At 40.9% G+C, this 20,010-nt stretch overlaps 2 protein-coding genes across 2 annotated transcripts; both read left to right on the top strand.

The window, feature by feature from the left end:
- The first annotated feature begins 922 nt into the window (after positions 1–922).
- LOC105666076 lies at positions 923–6,243 on the top strand. Its single transcript, XM_012312031.3, has 3 exons — positions 923–1,303; positions 3,822–3,899; positions 4,719–6,243. The coding sequence occupies exons 1-3, from the start codon at positions 1,133–1,135 to the stop codon at positions 5,625–5,627; spliced, it is 1,158 nt and encodes a 385-aa protein (XP_012167421.1). The 5' UTR covers positions 923–1,132; the 3' UTR covers positions 5,628–6,243.
- Positions 6,244–6,802: 559 nt separating this feature from the next.
- Positions 6,803–10,128, top strand: LOC100645168 (protein jagged-1-like). The gene is made up of 7 exons (XM_012312001.3): positions 6,803–7,257; positions 7,816–7,919; positions 8,037–8,193; positions 8,599–8,721; positions 8,976–9,106; positions 9,217–9,493; positions 9,578–10,128. Exons 1-7 carry the CDS (start codon positions 7,121–7,123, stop codon positions 9,915–9,917), a joined length of 1,269 nt encoding a protein of 422 aa, XP_012167391.1. The 5' UTR covers positions 6,803–7,120; the 3' UTR covers positions 9,918–10,128.
- Positions 10,129–20,010: the final 9,882 nt, after the last annotated feature.

Genomic DNA, 20,010 nt, shown 5'->3' with positions numbered 1-20,010 from the left:
AAACATCGAAGTTTTTAACAGCGTATTTCAACGATGTATTATATGGTATATTCGACGGAAATTGCGAATAACAGCGCAGGATATGATGGAACGCGTCCATCAGTACGTCACAAAGAGACGCGATTTCACGATCGATCGAAGGCGAAATTTAATTTGTTCCGCGAGCAGTCAATTTCGAAGCAATCTTCTTCTTCTTCCCCTTCACTTTTGCGGAATGACGGAGGTTGCTCCTTGAAGTAGAATGGCGTTCTAGACCATATGCTGGCGACCATACGGCACGTGGATAATTACAGTGAAACGCAATGCGATTGTAATATGAGGGTGGCTCTGCACCGAGATAATATTCGCGGCGACAGATTGTGTGCAGAGCATACCAAGGGAATTCGAAACAATGTTAATCGTACGTTTGCGAAGGAAGTACATTATTTCGAGGAAGTACATTAAGCATAATGCGTTAAAAATCTTCTACTTAAATTGTATAAAATCGCAAAAAAAGATTTCTTCCTTGATAAGAAGATAGTTATATTTTTATCTTTATGAGATTAAATGATTAGTTTTAGTAACGGTTATTCATACACAAAAAGGGATCATATATGAAGTCCATAAATATTACGTTATCTCTCTTTCAAGTCGAATCGTCGTAAAAGAGCGAATAAGAACGCGTGATCAAAGAGTTTCGACGAAACGAAAAATCGCAACTCTTTTCACAATTTGGCCTACTTTTCTGCCAACAAAATAATTCGGGCAGAAGGACGATGATACAGTATGGTCGACCATATGCCGAGGGACGGTTCCAGCCCACGGATAATTACAAGGGATGCTACGCTGCCTTCAGAGGGTAGGGGCGAGCTAAAATTCAATGGTGGGGCGCGTGGCTACATAAGGAAGGTACCGACCTCCGAAGGGTCGCAGTCTGCTCGAAATTTCGGCGGAACAGGAACCTATTTCTTTGCTCGTTAGTCACGAATAACACGCTACACTTATGTTTATTTGATTCTTTAGGTAAATTAAGTATTCCATGATCTCTGTATAACTGTAATCGAGTGTTCGTTTTAAAGACGGCAGTGAATTTCAAAGAAAGTGAACTAGTGAGTGGATATACATTACGGAAGAAGTGTGATTTTTATTGAACATGGAGATTCCGTGGTTTCTTTTCTTCGTCTGGTGTACCACGCTTGTTACTGGATTCGATCTCGGACCGATCGTCAGAATTGCTCAGTGCAGATCGCAATGTTTGAAGAAGCATACCACTGATGGTACCTGCGATTGGTACACGGGAAAACAACAAACTACTTGTAGCATGGTGAATAAAAATTTATAATTTACTTATCTCGTAATTTTTCCAAAATTTAGGCTGTTGCAAACTTTGTTCGAATTGTTACCATAGAATTTGCTTATTATAAAATTATTATTGTTAGTTAAATATTGAAAAGTGTATGAGAAACGAATGCCCACAGTTTTGAAAGTACCACGAACACAATGCTGTGTATGCTCCCGTTTTCTCTCCATCCTATTCTTCTCGCCTCAAATAGTAGCGACTGGAATATGTCACGAAATTTTAGGGATCCCCGTGCATCCAACACGATGCCGCCAGCTTTAACGTGACCCTCTTTCCTAGTCACTCAGAGTTCAAACACCGAAAGGCACGTCGCGTTTAAGAATTCTTCCGAAAAACCAACATTCTTCGTACGTGTTATGTTCTCGGTCTCCGAACAAACAATAAACAATCTTCGACGATATCTCGGGAATATCCAGAAATAATATATCGAGATGAAATCACACGCGTGCGAGCACGTAAGGTGACGATTCGATCGTCTGGAAATCCGATAGGGTCGTTCTACCGACTCGGTGTGACGATAAATCTTTCCCGTCGGTTTTATGGCGCGTCCTGGAAAATCATGGTGGTCCCCGATGTTCCCCACCGTCGAACGCACCCCTCTACAGGACAGACACATTGCAGATGGACAGATGGGAATCACGATCAACTCACGCACAATGCGGTGAACGGCCGCGTGTGTGCTCAGGGCGTTGCTCATTTAGTGCACAGGGGGTGTCCATTAATTTCAGAGAAATCGATGCCATCTCGCTTATGTACACCCACAGGGAGACCCTATAACCGCCTGTGAATAAGAAAACACGCGTACACACGCCTGTGCTGCGCGTGGAACATCATCGAGAACGAATCGTGAAGAGTTTGAACGCAGGAAGAGGGAGGTGGCGATGATACATTCAAATTTATGCTCAGGGAACGAGAGTCCTCGAGACTCGTTTCCATAGGATACATTAGAATAACGATTCTCGGAGGAGGCGGACGCGCGGAGGTGGCTTAATGAAGGTCGCGCGCGAAGAACCCCCTCGTGAGAGAATTACGCCCGGATAATGACGACTATTCCTGCGTTGGAAATTGTTGCGCTCGCTTTGAACCGCCCTTTTCGTCAACGGTAATTGTTTTACTACGGACAATCGGACGTGAAGGGGAAGCTGGGTGATCGACCGATTGGAAACGAGGGGACAGCGTTTTAAATTGCCGACAGGTTCAGCTCGACGTACCGAAATGTTGCGGCTTTTCAGACCCTTTGATGTTCGTGATACTCCTAAAATTTATGTAATAGAATTACGTTCAAAGGAAGATCATGCAACCGAGCATTTTTTGGTTAGACACGCGAAAGTAAAATTTCTTCCTAGATCAATAGTTGCGTAATTACATGGACAAGGAAGCGTAGCGATCGTATATCGTACATTTAATCGTAGTCCTTTGGACGATGACGATTAACGGCTCCCAAGATGCGTAGCTGAAGAATGTGGTCGGAGGAAATGTCATGGGGTCGATCGCTCCATCAAATTTCATCGAATACGACGATGATCGTGCTGTTATCGAATTACAATGGGCCGGGGATCGTAAAAGCCATGTCCCCTCGTTCTGGAAATCAATGACTATCCGTCGCAAAGTGAAATAAACGGGATGAAAAAAATCCGTTATCACGTTTCATCCTCCACGCATTTACATTTACTCGGAATTTTCATTTACGGAACAATCCGCTTTTGGGAGGCTTACTCTTATTTCTAGCTAATATTATCTACTAATATTATCTACTTCCTTATACATGATGCGCAATGCTATTCTTCTTGGTTTCGTTTACACGAACGAACTAGAAATTATCAGGAAAGAAACAAACGATCCGAGGGAATTATCGCGAAGCTGTTGGAGGATGGTTATGTTGCTTTTTGGAGGCGTCTTTTGCACGAAGAAAGGGGACCTATAACGTTTCTACGAAACAGCCAGACTTAGAAGGAACACATCGTGATGTAGGATAATCGGGGAGGGAGGGCAAAGCACAGGGATCTCGCTAACTCTCTCATTCTCTCTCGGAGAAGAGATGAAAAAAAAGAATCTGGAAACAGGGCTCCACAAGAGACGGTATCCCAATAAATATGAAGACAACAACGACGGTGCCTGTTATGCCTGAAACAGGTTGGAGCTAATTCGGCCCCCCTCTCTTTTCTTCCTTTCTCTCTCTCTCTACCCACCCATCTTCCTCTCTTATACGTTCTTCCTTTTTCTTCTCCTTCCGACTGCACCTTCTTCCTTCTCCTTTGGTTCTCTCCATGGCCGCTTAAATCGCTCGATTCAACGGTCCGGCCGCCTTCCTTCTTCACGTTTCTTGGCCGCGTCGTCCCTCTTCATCCCCCTCGCGTACCATCGTTCCTTTTTACCCGTGCGTCCCGTGCGTGCAAGAGCTTTTTGTTCAATGCTGAAACCTCCCCCTGCCACGCTCGCTTCTTTCACGTGTGTATGTTTTTTTCTCTCTCCTGTGTTACAGTGCTGGCAGTACTGCGAGGCCCTCGAGAACCGGTGGGAGAAGACAAGAACCATTTGCGAGGGCGACCAGTATCTACATGTAAGTAAATTTACGGGTGAAGCAATCTTTTGGATTAGGCAGATTGTACTACAAAAAGAATTTTCGGTTTCTTGAACGACATAATTCGCAAAAGGTAGACACGGGGTCTCTAGTTCGATTCTGAGTTTACAATACCTCTACGAATAAACACCGGCGAAAGTATTCGTAACTTCTCGGATGTTTGAACTTTTTCGAATTCAGATCGAGTCGACAAATGTGCCAATGATCTTGACCGTGTTAAATCGTTGGAAAATTTGGATCGGTCAAGCGCGAAGGAAATCTCTTACGTCGGTGTTATCTTTCAAAAATTTCAAAGCCAATGGAACAGACCGAGAAATATACAGACGAACGACGGTGAGACGAAAAGAAAGGAAACTTTCGATAAAGGGAATTCCGACACGACCTATGGTCTAGGAAAATCCTTAGAAACGGCTACCTGTCGATTTTTACGGAAGGCTGAGTTGCTTTGTCGTGCAACGAACGAATTTAAACTCTTCGTGTATCGAGCTCCGCAGAGATACGTATCTTCTTCAAATATTTGGGGGACGGCTGACTACCATGTTCCGAAAAATCTTTAAATCCAATGTCAATAAGAACTCTTTTTATATGATTTCCGCGAGATAAAAAGGCTGTTTCCTCTAAAGAAATCGTTAATTGTTTCTCCTTTGATGCACTCTTTGAAGGACAGATGTCTGAGATAGATAGTCGTTATTCGGGAAAGAAAAGGTTAAAAGTTTGAATCTTCTTCTGCAAAAGCTTCCTTTGTTTAAGAAAACCAACGAAAAAGAGTAAAACTAACGATATGAAAATTTCTTTCAGTGTCCAGCTTGCCAGACAGTGTGTACTTATCGAAAAACTAGAATAGAAGAGAAGTATCTACCATCCATGTTGCCAGCACCGAGTAAGGCACCCATCATCCTGGACAGATTCGACGTTGCTGTAGTGATGCGCAAGCTTTACAAGCAATGGAGAGTTGCTGGATACTATCCAGGGGAACGTATTCCGAATCTAAGACCGGATACCTGGATTGTAGTCGCCATGGAGAACGGCATGAAGCATTACAGTTGGCAAGAATGGATTCCGAAGTTGGAATCTCTGAAAGAAGGACCTTTGTACGAGGCAACGATCTCATGGAAAGATGTCCAGACTCAGCTTCAGAAACAGAGATATTTAGAACAGGTCAGATTCAACAACCGTGTGAGACAATTCTTTCTAGAAAAGTACGGAGAAAAGGTACTAGCGGAGTGGAGAAGCCAGGAAGATTCTCCAATGTCCGATGAAATATTTCGAAGATTCTTCTTCAGAAGGAAAGACGATCGTTCCGATGATTTGGAAGCGGACAACACTCCTTCCACGAGCAATGCTTATAACGATAGGACCGATAAGGATCATATAGGAAACAAGGAATCTTATGTGGTTTCTTGGGAACCCGAGACTGGTGGTCTTATGGGAAATCAAGTGACGGACTCGAATTCCGCACAGATTTCTCTTTTGCCTGGGACAAAGTACCTCGTCAGGATCGCTTCGAACGACGGACCCGGTAGCTTCCCCATTGAAGTGGATACGAGACCTAATTGCGTTGAAGCTAAAAGGATAGATCAACCGACCCAGGAATTATATCCTTGGGATATCTTCTTTGCTTGCGGTAGTGTTGCTTTTTTGATAATCAGTCTCGTCTTCATGAAGGTTTACAGGAAGGGCAAGAGCGTCGTGCCTGAAAAAGTCTGAAGATGAATTCATCTTGCTTCGAGGATAGACGAATGTTGATGAAGCATCGTCGACCATGATAACAAACTTAAGAACGTGTTTGCTCTGACAGGACCGAATCCTTCTCTAAATGGAGGAAACGATGTGGAAGGATAATCAGTGGATTCTCACTGTTCCAATACCGACAATTGAACCCGTCGAATGGAGTTTTATCGATGCGTTACACTCCAAACGGCGATACGATTTAATTAATTAACAATGTAAATTCTATGTCTGTGTAGATATAAGGTCGAATGTCTTGAAAAAGAAACACAACCGAGTTAAGTATTATGTAAAATAGTTTTTAAAGCGTGTGCATGTCGTTGTGAGTGTTACGATTCCGCAACTACGACGATTGCATCTTTGCAAATGTCGACGAGGAAATGTACAAAAGATCTAGCTATTTTTTTATATGTAGTAGAATACTAATTAAATAACTTCTTGCTCAATACGCAACGAACAGACTGTAAAAAAGTTCCTAACGACGAGAAACAAAAATCGCGCCGATTGAGGTGCCAATTTCTGTATTTATTTGTAAATAATAGCTCAGAAGCTTGTACATAAACTTTAAAAAATAAATAAACTACTTCTAGAAAGAGCAACGTTTCTTATTAGTACCTAGACGCAAATAAATGCTTAATAAAAAACAAAAAAATGAATTATAGGCTACCTTTTTCTGCAAGTTACAATGTCGGTATTTGAAAGCTTACGTTTCGGCATGAGCGTTTTTCTTTTAATATCACCATGTAAATAAGATCCCAAATCCTACTTTTGTTGGAGGTCCACTTCCTTGTCTTTGGATTAAACTCGGATAACGAGGGTCCATAGGTTTTTTCGTTGAATTTAAGGGGGATTTGTCCTTCCATATCGAATGGATTTATGCTAGATTATAGGGGGAGCAAAATATTCCTGTACCTTTAGGCATATAGAAAGGAGAATTTTTCTGACGAATAAAAAAAATGAAAATTCCCGTTAAATAGGATTCGCAGGACATAACTTTGTTAGGTACTACCTATTAGAGGCAGTGATGTCCCAATTACTGTTCTTAAAGAAGTACGAGTCAAAGAACTGTTATTCACGACAAAGAAACGACTATTTTAGCCCGAGGGGACTTTATCCGAATCCTATAACTGTAGAAGCTTACGAATCCTCCCAAGAAAGTTCTAGGTACGTCCATTTCCTTTCCGCGACGGCGGCGAACGCGAGCTCTCAGGGGGAATGCCTCCTCTCGGCTTAGTCGAAGAAGTGCATTGAACTTTCCCGAGCGAATAATAAACTCGTCGTGAGTCGACGAAAAAGTCAAACGGGGAGAGCGTCACACATGCGTACTCATACGATCTCACGCGTCCGCGAACGCGCTGCCAACAGCACGGACACGATGAAAAAGTGTGCCGTGACCTCGAACAAGGTCCCGTTATCCAAGCCGAAGCCTTGGACGCGGTCGTCCTCAGTCTTGACTTGGAAGTCAAGCAAAGATGATACTGCTGCTCGCTTGTCTCAGTCTCTTGATCAGTCCCGGTGAACTGGGCAATCTATACAATGGGCATACAGCCAGTGTTACCACGATTTTCGGGCTCGGTGCGCTGCCTTTCGGATTCGCAGCCGGACCCAGGTATCGTCATTAAACATACTTTGATCCGCTTTACGTGATTCGATTCCTAATCAATATCCTATTTATTTTGGAGAGATTTGTTCCGGTGAAAGTCCTTCAATATTCCTCACAGACAATCAATTGTATTTACGATTATGCAAATTTTGATTTTCATCTGAGCAGATAGAAATTAATTCCATGTGTCAAATGCTACGTTTAGAAAATTAGAACGAGAAAAGTTAATTAGAGAAAATAATACGTGGCTATCGAGGACCAGATTGTAGTATCAAGTTCTCGTGTCACATGTTTAAGGCATAATTACTCGGTCGTTGTCAATGTTATCTTATCTGTCAATCCTATCTGTTCCCCTTGTTATCGCTTTTTTTACTATTTTACATATTTTAAGTACTTCCATATTTCGACTTCGATTTCGAAACTAGATCCATTAAATTGCTCATTACCGATAATAACGACATATCTTGCTTTCGGTACCATTAGAATAAATTATGTCAAATCTGTATGTATAATTTTTGTTATACATTTTAGTTAGATAAATAATTTCTTCTACTCTCCATTTAGATACGTTCCCAAATGGAAGAAGCAAGCCTGTGAGATACCTGCCTCTCAACATCCAAACTCGCACTACGTTTGTGACGAAGCCGGAGAAGTAAAGTGCTTGCCAGGTAAAAAAAGAAACATAGCGTGATGGAGTTCATCGCGGACGTGGTTCAGAAAAGCGCAATAAAAAATCAGCGATGTAGACATTTCTCTTTGTATAACCGGTACTTCTTTTCACTTAGGATGGACTGGCGATTTGTGCGATGTGCCAATCTGTCGGAAGGGGTGTGACCCTCTTCAGGGTTACTGCCGTCGACCTGGTGAATGTCGCTGTAAATTGGGCTTTTATGGCGAGCTCTGCGACAAGTGTGTAGCTCTACCAGGATGTCAGCATGGCAGGTAATCTTTCATCAGTTTTTTTTTATATGTCTCAGTGAATTAAAAGAAGCGAGAGCAGATGTAAGTCATCGATGAATAACAAGTTACCCGTTAACTTAATCAGATCTGCGAAGTGAATATACCAATGGAAACCGCTGCCCTTTTCCGACTCACGTATCAATTTCTAGACCAATATAATTTTCTATAAGCGATACGATTGGTAATAACCGATGGATGTAGTAGTTAGTTCTAGTATTAAAGGCATGAAATAGATACCGATTTCACCTCGCTCAGTGGCAAGTTTAATTCTCGTGTAACACGAAACGTCTAATCTTTTCTACTCTCTTGAATATTGATCGTGCGGAAAAACTTAGATTCAGCGGTAGAATGAATAACCGAATAATTGAAAGAAATTTTCATTTTTAGTTGTAACGTAAGCTTCGAATGCTCCTGTGATCCTGGATGGAAGGGTGTGTTCTGTTCGGAACCAATCTGCGCTTCCGATTGTCTCTCCAGCCAGGGATATTGTGAAAAGCCCGGAGAATGCAGGTGAGGTGCAACTCGTAATGGTTGAGTAATGAGCGGTTATCAACGCCGGTAGCGACTGATCGAAGCAATGAAATCACCGTTTGCTCGACCCTCGTCACGTTAACGTTCGTAGCTGATAATTTAGAGGAAGTGTGGAAGCTACGAGATTGTTCTCCGTAGTTTTCCTTCCTTTTATGCTACTTAACAGAAAAGATAATTTCTTAGTGAATCATTCGTTGCAAGAAAATGAGTCATTTGTGTACTTCTTTTTGTAGATGTAGATTAGGTTGGCAGGGGCCGAAATGCAAACAATGCGCCGTTTTGCCAGGTTGCGTGCATGGAACGTGCCAGGGTCCACTCGAATGTCGCTGTGAACCAGGCTGGACTGGACTTCTCTGTCAAACTCGTAAGTTATCCGTTGTTTCTAGTCCTCGTATCTTCTCCAAGAAAGCATACATAAGTCTACTTAAACTTTCGTTTTATTTTATGTATCTCGAACGTTTTCTCTCTGTGTAGCGGTTTGCTCGCAAGGATGCAGCCGAGAACACGGCGGTTGTCGTCGTCCGGGAACATGTAGGTGTCGCGTGGGTTGGACAGGTCCGAATTGCACCGAATGCGTCCCTTATCCTGGTTGCGTTCACGGATCCTGTAAACGGCCATGGGAGTGCCGATGCGAGCCTGGATGGGCGGGTGATCTATGCAACGAGAAGCTGACTTACTGCGACGAGCATTCAGAAATCTGTCGCAATAACGCCACTTGCATTAGCATGACCAAAGAGGATGGCAATTACAGGTAAATCCTTTGCACATTGACTTTGACAGTGACAAAACCAGATCAATCGCTGACCGTAACGATAAACGTAAACCTTGTTTGCAGATGCATTTGTCCACTCGGCTATATGGGTCGTCAGTGTCAGATAAAAACGATGGTACCATCGACGGAATTGATACCACCGATGCCAGATCAGAATCTTGATTTAGAGGCGAAACCTCAAATGATTTTGATAAAGCCGGAAATAATCGAGAAACCGCAAAGTTTAGACGAGAAGGATAAAAATAGCGTAAAAGACGAGGAACAAACGGTTGAACCCCTTGGACCAATTGTTATCACAGATCCACCTTCTACTATCGATCCTGCTGCTACTGTAGGGAAATGGCCAACCGAACCACCTACGGAACCATCACTCACGGAGAGAGACGATGAAAATGAGACGTAAAGAGGGCATATATTATCGACTGTTGTTTATTTAATTATTTAATTAATTTATTTCTCAACGAGGACCGACTTATCTTAATTATATTCCTCGACAGCTAGAAAGTCTAAATGTGATCTACAAGAATTTTTTACCGTTATTGAGTGAGACATAGGATAAGCGTTGTTGTACTATCGATTTGATATCCTAAATAAATATAGCTGTAGACTTTTAATTGATAAATTTTTAATTTAAATATCCAGATATAAATTTAAGAATTTTAAATTAAGAAATTCAGGTTTAACTATATAATACACGTTTAACTAACATATAACCGATCTTAGAATCTAGCTATTCGAAGCATTTCGACTTCTCAAGAAACTTCTCTGGACAGGCAAACATCAGTATCAAGAGTTTGCACTAGAGTTTCCCGTGAAAGCGACCGTCTTGCAACCTCGAAGCCAATTATTGCTTCTACTAGACGACCATAACGTAAAGAATATGTACTTAAAGTATCACGGGTGCCTATACTGCCTTGATATATACGCATATGAACATTCTCGTGGAACGTCATGCTCGAAGGGGCATATATTCGATGTTGCACGATGCATAGTGCACTTCTCACGAGTTTTCTATCGACACACACGCTCCAGATCAGCTATCACGTAATCAACCGTCCAAGTCTCGTGTTTCTTACGTAATACGCTGCTTTAGACTCTCTGAACGTGTACCACTCCGGAGTCCAAAGAAATTCTGCATGCCGAAATGAGCGACTGTACCTGAAGACTACGAATTTCAAACGGTCTAACTTTGGACCGACTCCGCGGGATCGTTAAACGAGTTCTAGAAGTTTTGAAGAACGATAAACTAAGTTTGAATACGAAAAAGCAACTGCGACGAACCTGTAAACTCAGCAGAGAACTGCTCCGAATTGAATTAAAAACACGCTAAAATATGTTTTTGATACGTACAAATTAAAAGTAGTCAAAACATCATTAATTAACTAATAATAATAGTAAATAATAATAATATAAAACAATTAATGTATCTAAGGCTGTTTTACTATGTATTACATTCGTTTACGTTTTGCCTCACTGCGTAGCTAATCCAGGTCTGCCGATGTTGGCGTATGACTTAATCGATGCTTTAAAATCTCTATGCTTCTAATTACGATTGCATCACCTTTGAATGATTAAAGCCAAACGTATAAAGCTTTACGCAGCGACTAATTATCTCATTAACTTACAGATCGAAATATACTCGTATCTCGAAGAATCATAATTTTCACGGAACGACGGTATTTTTAACTGTAATTTCTACAATTAATTACAATAACTCCGATTAGATACACGTAAGAGTAATTACAAATCAGTTAAATGTCACGAGCTAAGAAAATTATTTTCTCATGATAATGGGAAAAGGAAAAGCAACTTTAGAAGGATCGCAACGTGTATTCGCAATTTGGATTACGACCTCGTTACAACGTTTTGGTTCATTTATATGCCACGCACGACTCGCCATGTATACATAGATTATGAAGCTACATTCTCTCGACCGGTTTTCACATCGAGACACACTATCGATCCATGTGTAACGTGTCGCTCGATAGACTTACTTCCTTCTTCGAGAACTATCGATCTATGAATTTCATCGAGTCTTGTTTCCGCTTCCGGGTCCTTTCTCATTGTGAACTCGTAAGTTTGTCCTTCAGTGTTAAATGTAGTAGATTTATTTCCCAATCATTGCTGGCAACGTTGCTCGTGTGTTAATCGATTGAGCGAAAAGCGGATTCGAAATTGCAAAATTTGGAAATTAATAACCGAGTGCTTGAAAGTAAATACATAAGGCATAGAATACTCTGTGGGCAATCAATCTTTTTTTACGTCACAGATCATCGTTACTTTACCTCATTTCTTTCACAGGCGAACGATCGCGCTCGCGAATTATCATATTTTGAAACGTTTTTAATGTATCAAACCTGTTTGACCTAGATTTCACGTCCGACAGCGAGGTAATCTAACTTTTTACTTAAATATTCATATGGTGTGCAACGGTGTCACATCGAAGAACTCGAATTTCACTCGTATTCGAGCACCTGAAACCCGAGCGCGAACGAGTTAAGGATGCAATTAAACAGGTAAGTTGAAGAACGTAATTACGCATTGTGACACTTCTTTATTCGCCGACGTTCGTCTATCATTACTATTAGCCTCGTTTCCAGAGTATTATCATTACGCAAATACGCGATTTAATTCCAGTTCACGTACACACCATGCAAAAACTAATGAGTTCGTTTGTTCTATACATAGCCTTGATAACAGCCGCATCATTATACTCTTTTTGGTGACAGTTCAAATTGGAAGATTTGTTGTTTCTCGAATAACCTTCGTTTCGATAAATTAGGAGACGATTGAATCAGAGATCTTCCAAACTCGATGCGTTTGTTCTTGACAGATTCATTGGCCTACTGCTTGACTAAAGATTAAAAGGCGGATTAATTTCTGTTTAAGATTAATCGACGAATTTGTTTCAAGCGCTAGCTGTTACACGATCTATCCCTTTCTCCGTTTGGAAATTCAAAGCAACCACTGTTGGAAAAAAGAAAGGATTTCAGTTCCGCTCGTTTAATGGAATGATAGAAGCAGTTTCAGAAAAGGCGTAAATCGTCGAGCGATGACGACGCAGGCCGACGTTCCGAGAAGGACGATTATCAGAGCATGCTAAAAGACAGGCCGATCTTTGGATGTGCTTCATTAGCCACGATCAAAGAAGGATCGTACCTGCAATCCAACGATGCTGACTCAGTCGTAAAATTAGTTGACGCTAACGAAGGACGGACGCCCATAAAACTATCCGAAATTTTAAGTGGCGCTCGATTGATCCTGCAATCAAGCTTTCAACCCCTTTCCCGTGACCATTCCTGGAGAATTTTATCGCTTCTAGGTTTCCCACGTACATGCAAACATCACGAAAATATTCCAGAGTGCACAGGTGTTAGTTTCGATCGAGGATATAATCTATCGATGGAAGAATCAAATGAAACAAAGAGAAAGCTCAGTGTATGCCCCGCGAATGTATGAAATTCCTCGACAAGTGAAGTTGTTATTTAGTTGCAGTGATTACAAAAAAATGGAAAGGAATTTGTAATTAAGCAACCATAAATCTCATAAAGATACGCACACACAACATAATGTGCACAGTTGAACTGTGCAATCGAATCTGACATTAAGAATATTTATTTCTCGTTTCCTATTTCCTACCGTACAATTAATTTTTTACTCCACTTATACGGCAAGTTCAAATAGAGAAGTAAGATCGTAGTTTCTATTGCTCGATAAATATTTTAATTTAGCTTATATAAGGGCAGGAACGAGAGATTTATTGTCAATCGCAAAAATTTCAAAAATTGCGTACACGTCGACGTGCAAGAATCGCGATACAAGAGAATATCAATAATACCAATAGATAGGTTGCGTTTGAAGCGAATCGACCCAGATCTTAATGCGCGATCAACATGACTATACGCGTTGCACCAGAAAGCGAGAAAATATGCGCAACGCGTAAAATCTTCAAGCCTTCCTCGCGTAATCGACATTCGAATCTAAACTTTGCATCGACCCACTCAATGGAATGCATGGGCAAAGCCGTTTAACAAAACACTTGAGAGAACAACGAATAAACAAAGGGTACCGAGGCGCGTGTCTACTTCCTGGAGTTTACCAGCTGATTGCTCAAGCTGAATTCGCGTCTCGCCCCCACGCTTTTGCTGAAACTTCCAACAAAATAATGCCGTAAGCATGTGGAAGACAAAGATAGTTCGTCAACGTGGTTAGTAAAAGAAAAATATATAGTCACGACACACGCGCGGGAGCGTATAGTCTTGTGGATCGTTTTCTATAACGCGGGCTTCCAGGTGGAACGGAGAACAGGAAAAGCCACAAGATCGTTCGGGCGGAAGGGAGGGGCTCTCACGAGCGATTTCCCTTTCAATCGGTTCGCCCTTCGCCGTTCAGTTCTCGCGATCAGAAAATTCCAGATCCGCAATTGCACAAATGTGTCGGTACGCCGACGTCCGCTTTCGAGTGGTCGCCAGAATAAAAATCGACCGGTTTTATTCGGCTAGGGGCCGGAAGGGATAGGGTTGACCGTTTCACCCTTTGGGTTCTCTCTTTCTTCTTCTTTTTTCTTCTCTGTCATTCTGCTCCAGGGGTCCGTACAAACATCCCCCCCTAAATAGAGGGCATCCGTTGAACGATCAAAGCGCAGCGTGTAATTACGTTCCAGCGAGGGCGACGTAGGTGTTAGCTCGTGTGGAACAGTCGCTGTTTGTCACGTATGTTTGAATTTTAAGTTTCACATCTGTATATTAATTTACACAAACATTCTTGCGTGATCGCGATGGAATGGAAAATATTCCAGCGAAACTTCGCTAATCGTCACTTGAGAATATACGCGAATCTTTCGTAATATACATGAAAGAATTTTCTTGAAAAATTGAAAAATTAATGGATAATTGCGATTTTCAATAAAATGTCTTTATCGTGCATTTGAACCTAGTCGATAATAATCGCGATGGATATCATTCTTATTTTCTCATTGTCAGTCGTAGAACTAGTACCGTAATCATTCTTACGCAATATCGAGCCGGTTATCGAGTCGAAGCATCTACATTACGGCACGCTGACGTTGGCTCCACAGGCACTTACTTAGATGTTCAATCCATAATGCACATCATGTACATGCATGCACCGATATGCTAGGATGCAATGTACTCTCGTAAGTAGCACGATTGCGTTTTTGTCAGGGTCGTACGAAGAAACCGCAAAGCGTATCGTGCGTAGGAATCTTTTCCTTCCTTTTCTTTCCCCGCCCTCCTTTGAATATCATCAAGTAATTAGATAAAAAAACAATAAGAAGAATGCACATAAATTAATGGATTATAATCGAAAGAATTATTAAAAGACTTTAGCGCAGTGAAATTAATTAGATCAATTACGTGAAACTATGGCATAGACGTAACAATGGTCAAGCTATCCATCGAGCGCATCGCGAATTCCCCGAAATCATTGAATTTCACATGCTGGAATGAACAAGCCAACGCAATCACACGTAATAATGAGACACAGATTTCCCTTTTGATTAATCACTCCCTGCCCCTCGACAATGCGCGCGATTGTAATTATTACGTAAAATAATTTCCCTCCGCCGTAAAGACAAAATAAAACCGTTGCAAATTACTTCACCGATTAGGCGAGCCGCAGTATCGATCGATTCTTATCGATCCATACAATCGTTTGAATTTCGTTGCGTCAACGTTGCAACACGTTCAAGGGGAGAACGCGACGTATTCCTCCGTCACAGTGTTCTTCTATACAATGTATTAGGTTGTCCGAAAAGTGTCTTTTTTTTACAGATACGTCTTTTACAACGATGCATCTTTATACAAAAATGAAACATAATCTGTCGAACGTTGCGATCTTTATCTTGATAGAACAAAATGGATCATACGTAATTCGATAAAATAATATAAAACGAAAAATGTTGTGCATCCATTATTTCTTTATAAAACGAAAGAAACTTTTCGGACGACCTAATAATGTATAGCACGGCGATTCACAATTCGACGTACTATCGTTCACATTGGTTGCAGTTTTAGTCGAAACATCTGCTAAATTGGAGTCTTGTCCTTGAATCGAACCACTTTTTAGAAAAATAGAATGGATAGAAGTTTCACGTTCTAAATCCTTTATTTAGATCGATCAAGGACATTAATTGAAAGGATTTACAGAGGAAAAAGTGTGAAATTACCGATGTGTCGCGCATCAGTTTTTAGCGATTACGATATTCTTTAACGATGTGTCCCCGACAATACTTACTTTAATGTGATCCAATGTAAAAAACAATGTTGGCGATAAAATATGTTCGTAATCTACGCTCAGTAAAATCGGTAATGCGTTTCATAATCAGCTGGGCGTAATTACGAACGGAAAGCATGTGAAATTGTACCGGTTGCCTTCATCTTGTAGAATTATCGAGTTATTGAATTTAATGGTAACCGAGAGGGTAATTTCAAGCCACTTTGTGATAATTTTCAGCGTTGAAATAGATCGGACCAACGATACATTGTATCTCCGGTTTAAGACTGCGTTCACTTAAATCCTTCTGTACTTAAAATTTCTCCTATTCACAAAATCTTGAAAGTAATCACGTGTTTTCGCAATTTTTCTACTTCTAAGCGCTAAGTAAATAAATTGCCGTTACATTCTTTTCGAAAGGCACATAAATCTTCGTCGTAAAACGTCGAGGCATTCGAACGAAGCATTCTCCGCTTCGGCATCGTGTGTTCGTAAAAGTAACAGGCTATCCGAGACAGTTTGCCGCGCTCTAGACATCGTTTACTTGGAAAGCAGCTCTTATTGTGAATTGCTGGTCACACGGTTTGCATGCATGCACCTCCTGCCACGGCTTACCATCGATTTGCAAACGATTAACGTGCATGGTCGCTTCTGTTCCTCGCTTGCCTGGTGTACACTGCGATTGCCGCATACCCTTCACTGGATTCCAATCGGATGCAGTTCGTGCGGGATATCGTTCCGTGAGATCACGATCGTTTCGTAGAGATATCGCGGTCAATAATGATCTTAAAAGGAAAAAGGATGTAATTGGCTTCCGTTGAACGTTAAGCCATTGTTGTGATACTATTCGATCGTCGTCGATTAGGTTCTCAGGTAAATTCGAAAGTTTGGAAGCTCACGTGAAATTTTCGATCTGATATTTCATTTATACGATATAGCATATAGCATATCATTGGTACGCGTAGAACTGTCGACTATACGAGTTACCATTTATTATGATAATAACCGACCTACATTTGGTTTATCGGAGGTCAGGAACATGAATATGAATGTTGCGCTTCGATGCGTGTAAAACATTGCACGCGTTCCTTTCGCGTGCCACCACGAACGATGAAAATTATAAGCTCGCTTGTCACCGCTGTTATCATCGGCCAGTTGTTCTGTTAAGCGAGTTATATACCTGATAATTATACAGTTATGTATACAGCGCGCCAGTTTCGTGTCTATTGCCATCTACCTTCGATGAATCCACAGGCCTATCCATGTTTGTCCGAGAGAATCGAATGGAAACATCGTTAGAAGCGGTTGGCTGTAGTTGCACAAGCAACACCTTATTTGAGTATCGAACGAGATATGTCGATGCTCGTGCAGATTTTTCCATCGATCGCTCTTACGAAAGCGACGGAACACGACTGCGTAAAGTCGAAGAGAAACCAAGTTATTAGCTTCCCGGTTAGATATGCAAAACTTCGTGTCGAGAAACACGTATGTATCTATTACTTGCGAACTTTCGTACCTCGATAAACTATGTTGTAACAGTATAAAATTAATTAATCCCGAACTTTAGAAGAGAGAATTTCTACGATGAACGCAAGATCGCCACATTGATTACACAAAATGACTACTGTAGCAGAATAATAAGTGGATGGATTCCAAACGTTCTTCTCGAGATAAGTCTTCACCTTTCCGATTTAATCGAGGTTCGATCGCGAAATGGAACGAGGCAGATCATTAGCCAGGCTAACGATTTCAATCTCAGACACCGCGGGATAATCGTGCAAGCGTGACTGATCTACTCGCATATCCCTTGTCGTTTAGTATAATTAGCTCGCGTTAAAAGCTATTCAGTCTCGTAAAACTCCCAGTCTCCAATGATTCACTTACGTCGTAAACCTCTAATGTTTAAACGACATTCGTCGTTCATTAGGTAATATTAATAATGAGTCGTGAAGAGGAAAGGTAAAACGATAATTTGTAACAACCGTAATTTTACGACATAGCCAATCGAGTATTTTATGAGAGTATTACCTCTAGAAAACCGCATAGAACAACTGCAAACCGTAATAAACTTTGAGCTTCTAGAAATTATTCAGTATTCGTAGATATAGGTCAATAGGTCGGAAATCGTACAGAAAATCATAAAGTGCATAGAACGAGTTAGATAATAGAAACTAGGAATTTATGCACGATGCTCCTTTTACGATCATAATTCGCGTGGTTAATCTTATAGATTTCGCGAAGATTGCTTGTTACGTGCCTATCATTTCGTTCCAGTCACAAAGGTAACATTTGCGCGATGTTTGATGTATAATTTACTCATGCTCCTATATCTAAATACCGTTCTCAATTCCACTAGTTCGTATTCATTAACTAAAATTCGAAATATATCTTTTGCTTTTTAAACGAAATATGTAATAAATGTTCACTTCACGAATCTCTGTCACGGTTCATAAAAAGGAAAGATCTCAATGTGCGCTTACATCGAATTGACATTGATCTTGGAGAAGTACAGATATTCAATCCAAACAATTATCGTCTTTTTCCATCGGCTGACTCGTATCCGGCGGCAAGTCAAGATCATGTAATCCAGCAAGACGGGAATTACCAGCGGCTCGAAACGCCCGCGGCGCCTCTTCGTGGCTTGTATAACTAATCTTCACGGTCTGTGACCTACCGCAAGAAGGTCTTTGCCATGGTCGATTTGAATTAGCGCTTGGCTAGTAGCCCCAGTTAACCTTGCTATTGTTCCTTGCTATTGCTGGTGACCCTCCCGTCTAGAAAATAAAGTCGTCAACTGGTTCTAACTTATAACTGACTATCGAGCTATGATAAAAGTCGCGTGCCGCTTGATCGATCGACAACCTCGAATACCATACCGTGCTATGTGTGTCACATCTGACATTAGGACATTAGTACGGTCGGTGCATAATCGAGATCAGCATGCAAGTGATGTATTTAGAGAAACTGGTCTGTGGCTGAAAATAATCAATGTTTTAGAAATATTTAAAATTTAGATTCGAAAGTGGTTGATATCCTAAATTTCTGATTTCGAAAATACTTTAATACGTAATGTGCTCAAAATTGAATGTATATGCGTACGTCTAAATTAACGCACCGTCGATGAAAGTTAAATACGGCCATTCCATGAATAATGACCTGTGGGAACAATTTATGGCAACCGTAATTGCTTGGAAGCTTGTTACGCCTCTGACGTAATCGTCTATGACTAACGTTAAGGGTTCCTTTCGCACACGAACTGCATCTTATCTATAAATACGTTGTCCGAATGTTTCGACGGCCTATTGAAATGGGTGTGTACGCTCGCAATAGAATTTCTCACGTATCATGTATCACGTACCGTACCGTACCGGTGTACAATTACGTCAGCACGTTTTGTCGCGTACTGTCGATTATTTTGCATAATAATACATTTATTGGAAAGGACGATCCTTGTATCATGCTTCTTTCACGCGCCACGTGCTTCTCCAAAATTCACTTCAAAATGAAAAGCTTCAAAATAAAATTACTATTTGATCGTTCTGTTTTTGAAAAAGCAATTATTACGCATTAGTCATCACTTAGCATTTGTCAATGTACTTTTTCGACTTTCACTGTTTGAACATTACTAAACATGTGACGCAGCTAAAACCAGTTTCACAAAACTTTTGAAATCTCTATGACTCAACAAAGTAACACGTGCCGAAATTGCTTGTTTCATGCGTGGGTATTATCAGATATTTTATTGATTTTTATGGCTATTTGTTCAGCAAGGAATACTCTTCTTGCGACGAATAGTAATAATAATTGTAATAATCTTAATTTACTTAGTATAATAAACGGCTAAGGAGTCCCGATCCACCTTTACTCGCATATTACTTTGGCTTACGTAAGGCGGATCTTGATAGCAGTACGGCACAGTTACCATTTTCACCGGGCGTATTATTGGCGGAAAGTGAGAGCTGAAAAAGGATCAACAGGAATTCATCCTTCCATTCTTCTGCTCGCCTGTCACCCTCTCATGTTTTATTCTGCCTTTTTATGTTTTTCTTCTAGAACGTACTCGAAAAAAGATCGGAGGTGTAGATCGACTTACAGCCTGTTTAATACTTCGATTTTTATATCCTTGTTGGTATCGCACGACAGCCGAAAGGTGTCACACATAAATGAAGGAGAAAGAAGGAATTGCTTAATCCGCGATACCGGAATAATCATTACGGTTGTTGGTTTTATACCAATTACAAAACAGGTTGAACAGTTACAAG

This window comes from Bombus terrestris, chromosome 9, assembly GCF_910591885.1.
Source record: "Bombus terrestris chromosome 9, iyBomTerr1.2, whole genome shotgun sequence".
In the NCBI taxonomy this organism is placed as follows: Eukaryota; Metazoa; Arthropoda; class Insecta; order Hymenoptera; family Apidae; genus Bombus; species Bombus terrestris.
This window is presented reverse-complemented; position numbering and strand designations above follow the sequence as displayed.

What these genes read in the sequence shown, in the direction of transcription:
- LOC105666076 (XM_012312031.3), top strand. Translation starts at nt 1,133, where the DNA reads ATGGAGATTCCGTGGTTTCTTTTCTTCGTCTGGTGTACCACGCTTGTT. An exon ending in AACAAACTACTTGTAGCATG is followed by an intron (nt 1,304 to 3,821) that starts GTGAATAAAAAT and finishes CCTGTGTTACAG; the next exon opens with TGCTGGCAGTACTGCGAGGC. An exon ending in AGGGCGACCAGTATCTACAT is followed by an intron (nt 3,900 to 4,718) that starts GTAAGTAAATTT and finishes AATTTCTTTCAG; the next exon opens with TGTCCAGCTTGCCAGACAGT.
- LOC100645168 (XM_012312001.3), top strand. Translation starts at nt 7,121, where the DNA reads ATGATACTGCTGCTCGCTTGTCTCAGTCTCTTGATCAGTCCCGGTGAA. An exon ending in GGATTCGCAGCCGGACCCAG is followed by an intron (nt 7,258 to 7,815) that starts GTATCGTCATTA and finishes CTCTCCATTTAG; the next exon opens with ATACGTTCCCAAATGGAAGA. An exon ending in CCAGGATGTCAGCATGGCAG is followed by an intron (nt 8,194 to 8,598) that starts GTAATCTTTCAT and finishes TTTCATTTTTAG; the next exon opens with TTGTAACGTAAGCTTCGAAT.